General features: G+C 40.6%; 1 protein-coding gene across 4 annotated transcripts in view; it reads right to left on the minus strand.

The window, feature by feature from the left end:
- Positions 1–717: 717 nt before the first annotated feature.
- Positions 718–12,543, minus strand: part of pdlim5a (PDZ and LIM domain 5a) — a 57,110-nt gene continuing 45,284 nt past the window's right edge. For 3 of the 4 annotated variants that reach the window (XM_080049568.1, XM_080049567.1, XM_080049566.1), the window contains 6 exons: positions 9,494–9,573; positions 7,173–7,374; positions 5,801–5,981; positions 4,535–4,655; positions 4,196–4,311; positions 2,900–3,940 (listed from right to left, as the gene is read on the minus strand). In XM_080049568.1, the coding sequence (XP_079905694.1) occupies positions 3,851–3,940; positions 4,196–4,311; positions 4,535–4,655; positions 5,801–5,981; positions 7,173–7,374; positions 9,494–9,573 (790 nt within the window). In that variant the 3' untranslated portion in view covers positions 2,900–3,850. Of the gene's footprint in view, positions 1,388–2,899; positions 3,941–4,195; positions 4,312–4,534; positions 4,656–5,800; positions 5,982–7,172; positions 7,375–9,493; positions 9,574–12,543 lie in introns of those variants that run through there. The other variant, XR_013845395.1, reaches the window with a different exon arrangement.

The raw sequence follows: 12,543 nt of genomic DNA on the forward strand, positions 1-12,543 counted from the left end.
AGAAAAAGTTTTACACTTGACACATTGGTCTTTATAACACTTTACAATGAGTTAGCCTATGTGAAAGGCCCATCAGATAAATGTATAAACCATGATATATAAGCAATGAGCACTACCAACTCCAAATCAAATTTGGGGAAAAAATAATGGTCTTTTAATAAAAGCCAAAGTGTTCTACTCTTGGATCAACCTCACAAGTTTCATAAGATCTGACAATTTCCTTCAAATATTTTTTGCATTTTGTGCATTTGTCCTGTGAGAAGAACTAATTTAAAATATCACATACTCCTTGTCCACACAATGTTTTTACTTAATGTCTCCATGTATAAAGTAGGATAGCTCTATAGTTTGTGTTCAGGCCAGCCACTGCTTTTTGGGAGAGTGAAAGTAATGTGTGGTGCTGTCTCCCTGATGAAAAGAGAAAGTGTTTCCAAAGACCATATGTCATCCAGAGAGCATGTTAGGGTTTTCAAAGTGTTTCACTATGTACCCCTCAAATCTTCAGTTTGCCACTTTCTATTCCTTGACAGTATCCACTCCGACTCTAAGATTATTTTTTTTCTGTGTCTCCCTAGACTTTTCCCAGCTTGAACTCTGCATTGAACACACTGGTCTGAGCTATACGTGGTTCCTCAAGCAATAATACAAGAAGCTTAGATAGTATTACACTAACAAACAAAAACACAGGTATTTCTCACAGCTTTTTTTTAAGCACATCATTTATTAGACTACTCAGATCCATTGTAATAGTTCCAACTGTAGTCGTGTAGGGGACAAATACATTTTGACACTGTAGTTGAAATTGTGTCCACGAAGTTCAAAACTCAACTTTCTTTAATGCATATTATGTGAAAGGAATATAAAGTGATTATGAACAAATCAACATGTGAGGACAGTTAGAGGACAGTCTAGTGAGATACTTATAACAGAGGAGCCCATCCACATCTGTGCACTGGCCCCTTAAAAGCAACAACCCAGTTACAAAAACAGGTCAATGCATATAGTCAGATAAGACGTCTTCCCTTTACAAACTATACATAAGGATTATGGTATCCATGTTTGAACTTATTTTGCTGTCAGTCAGGCCAGAAAAAGCTTTTATGAAGCATATGGAGGACTGAATCACCCAGAAATGAATACAATGATATAATACAAAATAAATACATATGATAACATAAGGTAACATAAATAAAAGAAATAGGCATGCATGACTGTTTACACATACAGCATTCTGCCAGTATTGTTGTCGAGATATGTCAGTCCATCATAGTTAGAGGAAATACATGAATATACATAGTATGAGCTTCATATTTCATTATAGGTTTATTTATGTTGTAGTATATTTATCTACTTTTTATTTAGGGTGGATTCTGTCCTCCATCAAGTCCTTATCAAGTGTATCTACAGTATCTCACAAAAGTGAGTACACCCCTCACATTTCTTCACATTTTTCTTTATATCTTTCCATGGGACAACACTGAAGAAATGACACTTTGATACAATGTAAAGTAGTCAGTGTACAGCTTGTATAACAGTGTAAATTTACTGTTCCCTCAAAATAACTCGACACGCAGCCATTAATGTCTAAACTGCTGGCAACAAAAGTGAGTACACCCCTTAGAAAAAATTTACAAATTGGGCCCAAAGTGTAAATATTTTGTGTGGCCACCATTATTTTCCAGCACTGCCTTAACCCTCTTGGGCATGTAGTTCACTAGAGCTTCACAGGTTGCAACTGGAACCCTCTTCCACCCATTTATGACAGCATCACAGAGCTGGTGGATATTAAAGACCTTGCGCTCCTCCACCTTCTGTTTGAGGATGCCCCAAAGATGCTCAATAGGGGTTAGGTCTGGAGACATGCTTGGCCAAGCCATAACCTTTACCCTCAGCTTTTTTAGCAAGCCACTGGTCGTCTTGGAGGTGTGTTTGGGGTCGTTATCATGTTGCAATACCACCCTGCGGCCCAGTTTACGAAGGTTGAGTGCACGTGGTCAGCGTCGTACACAGAGGTTGGCTTTGGAAAATAGACGTATGAGTGCTGCCAGCATTGCTGAAGGGCTTGAAGGGGTGGGGGGTCAACCTGTCAGTGCTCAGACCATACGCCGCACTCTGCATCATACTGGTCTGCATGGCTGTCATCCCAGAAGGAAGCCTATTCTAAAGATGATGCACAAGAAACCCCACAAAAAGTTTGCTGAAGACAAACAGACTACGGACATGGATTACTGCAACCATGTCCTGTGGTCTGATGAGACCAAGATACATTTATTTGGTTCAGATGGTGTTAAGAGTGTGGAGCGGCAACCAGGTGAGGAGTACAAAGACAAGTGTGTCTTGCCTAGAGTCAAGCATGGTGGTTGGAGTGTCATGGTCTGGGGCTGCATGAGTGCTGCCAGCACTGGGGATCTACAGTTCATTGAATTCTAACATGTACTGTGACATACTGAAGCAGAGCATGATCCCCTCCCTTCATAAACTGGGCCGCAGGGCAGTACTGCAACATGATAACGACCCCAAACACACCTCCGAACAACCACTGGCTTGCTAAAGAAGCTGAGGGTAAAGGTTATGGACTGGCCAAGCATGTCACCAGTCTTAAACCCTATTGAGCATCTTTGGGGCATCCTCAAACGGGAGATGGAGGAGCGCAAGGACTCTAATATCCACCAGCTCCTTGATGTCGTCATGAATGGGTAGAAGAGGGTTCCAGTTGCAACCTGGGAAGCTCTACTGAACTACATGCCCAAGAGGGTTAAGGCAGCGCTAGAAAATAATGATGGCAAAACAAAAAATTTACACTTTGGGCCCAATTTGGACATTTTTTCTTAGGGGTGTACTCACTTTTGTTGCCAACAGTTTAGACATTAATGGCTGTGTGTCGAGTTATTTTGAGGGGACAGTAAATTTACACTGTTATACAAGCTGTACACTGACTACTTGACATTGTATCAAAGTGTCATTTATTCAGTGTTGTCGCATGGAAAGATATAATGAAATATTTGAAGAAATGTTAGGGGTGTACTCACTTTTGTGAGATACTGTATGTACCAAATGTATTTAACTAAATTTGACCTATTTTTGTTTTGGAATCCAGTAACATTTTTGACAGTGGTTTCACACAACACATTCAAAATAAAATGTGTATTCAAGCACGAAAAACTTCCAGACATCCTGCTCATCTGTATTAATAAAACAATCAAGCACATTCTTGAAATGTGTTGTCCATTATCTGGCATTGCTTGCCATATGTGTACAGCAAGAAACACAACAACAAAATATGAAAAGATTTGACACAGGAAAGTGGATGGCTCGTATTCTCTGGCTGATGGTAAAATTCTCAATTTAATTACAGCTACAAAAACACTGACAGTAACAAAAATAAATGCCTGAAAAGTCCAACATCTGCGCCTCTATGTATTTATATTGTATTAGTATGAATATATATTTTTCACACCTTTCTGATACTGTCTGCATGATTCATACACTGACTATATAATGATAAATGTGCTGATCTTACACACTTCTGAGAAACTCATGATTGAGTTATGGATAACAAAAGATCACAAAATCCCATTTATTAACAGATTTACAACTTTGGTGATGGTACACGAACACTGCACCATTCTGCAGTGAAATACCTTTGGTTGGAGGAGCAAATCAAATCCAGATGAAAATCAGTTACAAATGAAAACAATCCTTTGCATCACTTGAGAAAAGCAGATTATGTTTTAGACTGGGTTTGGGCCCCTAGAAAATAGTATTGCTTGAGTTGTATGAACTAACCAGTACTAAAAGGCCATCCCTACTAAATAACCAAGGGAGAATGTTTGGCTAGAAAGTTCCGGATTCATATCTTTAGTGTGTGAGCGTGTTTCTTGCAAAGAGGTTTGTCTTTTTTGGAGAAGAAGGGTTGGCCCTCCAGAGTGGTGAAGCACACCTGAGGGAAGACACCAAGGACACACACACACACACACACACACACACACACACACACACACACACAGGTTAGATAATACCATTGTACAGAATACTGAAACTCATTGATTAAATGTATTATAATCTGCTACATGTGTGTATTTTCATCTGGAAGCACAGTTTGGCCGTCACAGTTCGAAGGCATGCAGGGCAGATGGATGCGACAGAGATCTTGATTGATTGCACTATATGAAGGTACTGTGATGCCTTCACTTACTTTACAGACAAAGCAGGTGTCATGCCAGGTGTAACCAAGGGCGTCCAAGAACTTGTCTCCTGCCTCAATGGGGAACTCACAGCCATGGCAGCCGGTACCAAACAAGTTGTAGAAGTCTTTTTACAGACAAAGCAACAGCGCATCCAAAACATGAATACACCATATTATCAACATAATATATACAACACAGTGCTAGTGTTTTGCTTAGTTTGAATAAACACAATTTTTTAAACTAAAACTTTTTATTTCTTCTTAATTGTTGGCCCTTACAAAAAAAAGTCACTTCAGTCATTGGCCCTTACAAGCATGTTCAATGTGTTCCACGTCATCATCACTCACCTTGTTCACAGAAAGGTTCTCCATCCTCCAGGTGGAAGGCCTTGTTTCTGATTGGCTGCTGACAGGAAGCGCACAAGAAGCAGTAGACATGCCACGTCTGTTTGAGGGCATTTATCACCTCCTGATGGTACAGACGCAAAAACCATGTGGTTAGTTGGAGGCATCACACAGCTCATTAGGAGCACTGTGTGAGGCAGCCACAACAGGCAGAGAGGAGACAGGGACTTAGAGAGAGATATGCTACCATGTTACCTTGCTTGATGTCATTATTTGTAACACTGCTATACCAATTTCCATGAACAGGCTCCATATTTGATCATCACAAATGGATCCGTTTTACATGTGTCAAGAATTCAGTACAGTCCAGCTTTTTTCTCATGTCACATTTACATATTACGCTTTCTTTCTTACCAGGCCACATGACACGGCTTAAAAATAACAAAATAGACTAACTGCTTTTCCCACCCTTAAACTGTGAGAACAGGACGGGGACAGGGAATCAATGGAAAGTTGGTGGGCCTGAGTGAAATGAAGGATTAGCGGCGAGGGAGTGAGAAAACAGGTTAATAAGGAGCCGTAAGCTGGTTGAAGATGTGTGAGAAATAGAGGGTTGAAAGGGATTGAGGCTAAAGAGGTTAGAACACGTGAGGGATGAATGTCAGAGCTCATGGCAGAGCAGAGATCTCAGCTCCCTGACACTCTGGGTTCATGCTACACCTGCAGCCTCTCGGCCCCTAAGCCTAATTCTCCTGACACCCCAACATACACAACATTCCTGGGTTTCAGTGATGGTCACTATAGCAAATTCCTTCACCTATAGGCTTTCCATAAAGGCCACCATTCTGCAAGTGCACTTTTTAAAAGTGATCTTCTCCATTATTTGGTATCAAATGACAATATATCATTATTAACAATGTTTTAAATTAAGTAATGATTAAGAAGCTCCAGTGCAAGAATGGCTAGTGGCCAATATAGTTCAGATTTCATGCACAAGCTTAAAGTAATTGAATCTTAATGGCTAATCGGAGTGCAATAACCATCACAAGACAGACAACATTTTGCAAAGTTCAATGCTACCGAGCTTCTACCGATACACACACAAGCAGCACACACACACACACACACACACACACACACACACACACACACACACACACACACACACACACACACACACACACACACACACACACACACACACACACACACACACACACACACACACACAGACAGACTGCTGCTCCAATTTGCTTCAAACCAACTCACCCCCAGTATCTTGCCCTGGCAGCGGCTGCAGGTTGGAGCAAAGAATTCTTCATAGCAGTGTTCACAGTAGACATATCCCTGTTCTTCAACAAAGCCTGTATCTGCCAGGGATGCACGGCAGTGGGCACAGTTAAATTCCTCCTTATGCCATGATTTTCCCATCGCAACCAAAAAAGGCCCTCTGGGGGGAAAAAAACACAAGCGCAGATTAAAAAAAAAGTAGATACCAACAAAGATGAACACATATACTGTACGTGTTGACAGTTATCACATTTTTTTTTCCTTCTATTAGCTAACCAATTCATCCTTTTAGTTTTCCACTCAGGTCTCGAAATGTTATTACAGAAGCTAGGAACACATTATAAAACAAACATTTCACTAAATTTCTACCGTGACCATGATCCTATGCTTCCACTCGGACTGCACCTTGGCACTGTCCACTCTGATGATTAGGCAAAGTGGGAAAACAACGGAGCCTAATTTACTCCACACACAATAGCTGCTCTTATCTGAGCTTTCTCCCGATAGCGGCCCAAGCTTGGCAACCATTAGCATGTGAGCTATCCTTTGGTTAGTGATATGTAATGTAAGGTGACACAAGCTTGGAGATAACGCTCGGGTTAGGGCAATCAGCCATTGAAACAAGGAGAGAGGGAGACAGGAGGGAGAGGAGAAAAGAGTCCATAGAGGTACGCAACTCTGTCTGGACTCGGGAGAAAACAAAAGACAAACCTTGTGTTTAAACAATTGAGTACAGATACTGTATATGTTTTCAAGAAAAGTCATTATAAAGTCATTAGATGAAGTACACATCTGATACATCTACCGGTTGATCTACTGCAGGTGCAACCTAATTCCCCTAAGCCTTATCTACACTACAGTCAGATCTTTGTAGTGGTTCTTTAGCTTCGTACACAGATTATTTACTCAAGATGGTTCCTAGTTCATTATTGTGAGTGCTTAACTGGGACACTGAATAATTGAGAATATTTTACTTTTCCGGTCTTAATTTGCCCAAGTACAAATGGGTGTTTGTGCAGCCAAATTTATGGATTGCCTGTTTGTTTTTTTCTTCACTATCTTGGTCCAGGCATAATGTAGATATGAAATAACGAAGCACAATGCATGTCCACTGTTTTATTTCAAAATCATAGACATAAATGGGCATGACAGCCTCTTTCCTTCTTGATAACAGATCATGTTGATTATTCAATCAGATTGCCAACAATTAAGGATTATCTGTTACAGTAATCGAATTGCAGGTTTGAAAAAGGTAAAAAAAAATCCATATAGACAGACAGTCCATATAGAGATTCTCAAGTCATTCTTAAGTAGATGAATGAGCTCATGTGGCACAGTATCTGTCCCTTACCTGATGACCATGGTGCAGTGGGCACACATGGGTGTACGAGTGCCAGCAGGGATGTGTTCTGCCATCTGGACCACGGTGTCCTCGTCTTTAGGGTGGGGCTGGGGTAAAGGTCGGGCTGGAACGGGGCGCCTCGGGACGCTGGCACTTCCATTACCCTTTATACCAAAAGAGGGGGTGATCAAACCAATCTTTTGACCGTTGCCTGTTTAAGGATAAAGGGATTATATTGGTCAAGAAACCGGAAAGAGCAACATGTGGTAAATGAAACAATTTTGTACTCATGGCATCATAAAGGATGTTAGTATGGCCATGCGTTTGTCTGTGTCTTCTTCCCAGGTGTCTTATAAGCTGTTTGACCTCTACCCTCTTTGTCTGCACACCCTGCAGGTGTAATAGCCGTGTATGCAGCTGGCCGTCTCCTGTTGTCACAACCATGGATTCACTGCATCAATCTTCGTCGTAAAAAAAAAAAAAAAAAAAAAACGTTCCTTTCTCCTTTGACACATTCCCATGGCATATGTGCGCATGCATACACATGACCAAACCCACACCCACACACATAGACCACCTAGACTTCCCCTCCGCTAAAGCCCTGACACCTGGCTAAACATGTAGCTTGGCCTTTGATCTCTACACCGTGGATGGAGATGTGTTTTTACGTGTGCATGGTGAGGCAAAGGCTACTTTTCGGAGGTTGGCTTTCTTCAAAACTTTGTGTCTGTTTGGGTTAGGAACAGTTGCTAATTTACACTAGCTGTAGTATTAGAGCAGAAATATTATTAATCTTGAGTAGTGTTTCTGGCCACCTTATACATTTTCACTAGCTAGAGTAGAATATAATGTATTACAGTCGCTCTAAGTTGAAGCTTGTCCACAGTCCAAGATGGTTTGCTAAAACACAGCCGCCAAGATGTACAGTATATGCATGCCAGCATTCGCTTGATCAAGTTATATGCTGTAGTCAAAGCTGCATCAGGAATAAGGGGAGGGGGCGTAAAGTACTAGTAAAGGAAGACGGTGTATTTGTGCTTGTGTATGTCTGTGTGAACTTTCATATTTGAACACCATGCCCATTTGTCTTAAAGTGAGCAAGGCCTGGGTTCTTTAACTGCAGCTCAGGATTCAAAATGGTTCAGTGGCTTACTGCTGCTATGGGGAGCTGTACGGCCAGTAGTATATTTTCATGAGCCTGGGCTGGCGAGTAAGTGACTACATTTACGATTTATGTTGCGTGGCAGTTACATCAGGGAAAGAAATGGGGAAGAGGAGAGAACTTGTATTAACATCCTTGGGCTTAAAGTTGACACATAGGCTAAAGTTATTTCATAGATAAATATCCACAATATAGACATAAGGGCAGTAATATGGAGTAAGGGCATGATACTGCAGCACTGTGGCTGGGCCTTTTAAAACTTTATTCAAAACTCCCGACAGGTCCCTTCAATAAATATTATCTTTCTAAAAGAGTAGAATTTCTGCACGTGTGACTGAGCAAGGCGCCACAGGCAGAGTGGGGCCTACTCGTCTGCTTAATGGGCTTCCACAGAGGAAAAAGAACGAGAAAATAAAAAGTCTGCAATGACCTATTTCACAACATATGTCACGCTTTGACCATGGAAAATAAGCCTCTTCCCTCTTGCTAACTGGCTGCAACAACATTCAATCCAACTGCAGTAAATCACTTTTACAACACGCCAGGATTTGGACTTTTTTCTTTGTATGTGAATGAAATAAGTAACACCTTTTACCTGTGGGGGGAGGGATATGTATGAATCAATAAAAATAGAGACTTAAAAAGAAAATTTAGAAATAAGAGCGTATTTTTAGGAATCTATTTAGGGGGCTCTATATTTTGGGTATGCATGTGGTCGCCTTGACTTATGCTAAGAAAACAGTTAAGACACCCAGGTCTGATTATACTACACTAGTCAACATACCTACAGTACAAGCATCTCTCATGCAGGCATACAGAGATACTTTTGTTGGATTTGGCAGTGGATTAGGCGCTAATGTTCTATTCCACAGATTTCATGCAGCAATTTGCTCAATGAACAATAATGTATTTTAGTCACTGAAAAACCATGTTTTATGCTGTATTTTGTAATCTGTGTTCACAAATTTCATATAAAACTGCAATAGGAGACAATGCCAATTGTGGCCCGGTCCCAGCTCCATAAATCCTATTGTATACTAAGTGGAAATCCCGGCTGGCAATGACCTTTGCTCATTGTGAATGTGTGTAAAAAGTTAAAAAAAAAAAAAAAAAAATCCTTTAAGATGTGCTGCTATCACAAGTGGAGAGGGACACACACAATGCTGACCCTTGGTAGCAGGTCCTTTGATCATGGTCTTGACAACTGCAGACTGGTGGGTGTTGAGTTCTGGCTCCTCTACCTCCTCACTGTGCGGAGAAAAAGAAAAAAAATTCATGTCAATTAATATGCTTAATTGATTATATGCTTTTTAATATGCTTTGTAATTAAATTGTTTAATTGGAAAAAACATCAGAAAACGCTGTCCCTGCATATCAAATGTTCAATAAACTCAATAGACACTGCTTGATTTGCAAAAATACATAGTTACTTCTAGCATAACTCGCGTTCGGGATGATGGGGAATGTAACTGTAGAATGAGTCTGATTCTCTGAGTGTATACCAAATATGTGTGTTGTTGTTGTTTTTTATCTACAAAGATGTCCTCCCCAGAAAAAGCTCTCCATTTTCAGAGAGTCCACTGTGCTCAGAAGCCGCTAGGAAAAAATACTGGCACAGACCCATTTTTCAAGTTGCTGTCAAAATACGGTAAAGACAGATTCCAGACCACCTACCTGCTGACAGAGCAGAGACAAATATGGTACCAACCAAAACACAGCATGCCGCTAGAGCCAAATGAGTACAGTACTCAACGTCACAGTACACCTCCTACTTGTGAGTAGTACAGTCCATACAAAAATGTTGCCTATGTGGAACATGCAAGGCAGAACAAGGTCCAGGCCAGCAGCTCGATGATGGATAGGAGACATGTAGGTTTTCACAGCACTAATAATATAGCACACCCATTGAAAACAAGCCAGAATATCAATTCAAATGACATAACAAAGAGTAATTGACTTCAGTTGAGTGACATATAGCATGGTGTAATGAATAAAATGGGCCTATTCCAGATGTAGACAGATGCCAGACTACCAGTACTAATGATGGAGGGACAACAATGTTTTTGTAGTACAGTATAGAGCTTGACCTCATTGATTTCTCATTATTTTGTTTATTTTTATTTTGAACATAGAATATGTATTTTATACAGATGCCCATTGTTGCCTTGACACTGTATTTCAATTGTCTTCTCTGAACACTCAACCGTGGGTTTGGATGCTTCATTGAGCTCACATATAGACAAACTGAACAAGTCACCACAGCAACATTGGCAATTTTCAATGGCCCCTAAAAACAATCAGGTTATATCAAGAGACTCCGCTGCAAAATAGTCAAGTGAAGAAATAGAGAAAAATGTCCGGAAAACCAGGGGCCTGTTTTATCTCTCAATGCACAATAGGTAAACCGAGACTTGCATGGTGCTACATGTGTTCAGTTCATATTCAGTGAACAGACACATCTTTCAATGTCATCTTGTTGTTAGCTGTTGAAGTCGCACACTTTCTCTTGTCGAAATGTTCTGTGCAAACTGTTCCTTCATTATGCAGATTTTCTTTACTTGTTAAATAATTATTGCTTAGTGCAATGCTCTTGTTAGTAAAATCATTGTGTTGGATCCATACGTAGCACAAACTCTTTTTCTTGTCTCTCAGAAAGATGTTGTAATGTTCTACAGATCTTTATCAGGGAAAATGTAGTTATCTTAATGGATATGGTTGTGTTTATACTCCATTAGTTAAATTGGCCAATAAACATCTGAAAACATGAACAATGATTATATAATACCATATAAAAAACATAACACTCAACGATTAATAAGGTATATAAAGTTGTTCTTGTTTCATTGGAATTATGTTATTTTGACTTAATACAAACGATACACTGTATCCAGGTTGGGTTTGAAGAACACAAAATCATGCTATGAAACTCATTTTCTGGTCAACTATGTGTCTTGCAGGAAGAAGCCGGAGCTCACCACACTATATCATGGACAAAATGTCTCTGCTCTTCAATCAAATGTGGCCCCAGGGCCTCAAATTCTCCACTCGCCTTTAAAATGATGCAAAATGAATAACCTCTCTATGAGTAAAATCAAGTGTGTGTGTGTGTGTGTGTGTGTGTGTGTGTGTGTGTGTGTGTGTGTGTGTGTGTGCGCGCGTGCTTAGGTGTGTGTGTGCGCGTGCTTAGGTGTGTGTTTAGGTATGTGCGTGTTCATCAGCGCCAGCTGAGCTGAGGAACTTGGGTGGGCCAACAATCTCTCCCCAGACGTATTACACCCATGATGCATAGTTGTAGCCAATGCCAACATTTGGATCACTGCTGTCTTCCCCTAGTGCCTGGCTGTTAGGGGACTTATGGGAAACAAGTGTTATGGCAACTGCAGTCATAGTTACGTTGAGTTGTTCCTGTGTGTTTGGTGTGAGTGGGCGAGAAAGAAAGAGTGAGAGAGACTAACTGAGGGAGCGATAGAGTCAGAGTGATAAAGACTATGAGTGGTGAATTGACAGGCAGAGCGAGAGACAGAAGCAAATAAGCTCACACTTGTGTTTGTGCTGGCTTCACCTCAGTACATGATCTGTATTTCAGCTGCCCTCCAAGCCGCTCCCATGTTATTCCTTGTGCACAAACTTCTTTTCAACACTTGGGACATCCATAAAATCAAACGTCCCCTACAGAGCAGGGGGGTTGCCAACCTTGACTTCTTCTAAAAACATTGATTTTAAATTTCTGACCGAGTGCTTGACTATGTCTCTGGGGAACAGCAGTTGTGGGATATGTGGTGAAAAGTACGAGCAACTTTAAATGTACCTAAAGATATAGACAGCATTGACAGGAGATGAGAAGAGAGGGTTTCCCTCTTCTGTGGTGGACTGATGCCAAGTCACTCTTCGGCATGAGAAGAAAAAATATCACAGAAAGAATAATAATGTGTTAATGTATCATTAACACATTAACACAAAGTATCAGAACATCAGTAACACATGAACAAAAAGTGGCAGAGATAGTCATTTACATGTAACATTTAGTATTGTTACATTAGACAATAGTGTTATTGTTGAAAAACAGGAAGACAACACTCAGCTGAATGGATAAATGCTTAGAAAATGTAGCTGATTAATTAATATACAGGACACACACAATAAGCACACAAGCTACAGCACACTGACATGGGCCATGATAAAAGCCCCCAGTGGACTGTTGTGTTAGCATTGATTCCA

This window comes from Ammodytes marinus (assembly GCF_949987685.1).
Source record: "Ammodytes marinus genome assembly, chromosome: 2".
Classification (NCBI taxonomy): domain Eukaryota; kingdom Metazoa; phylum Chordata; class Actinopteri; order Uranoscopiformes; family Ammodytidae; genus Ammodytes; species Ammodytes marinus.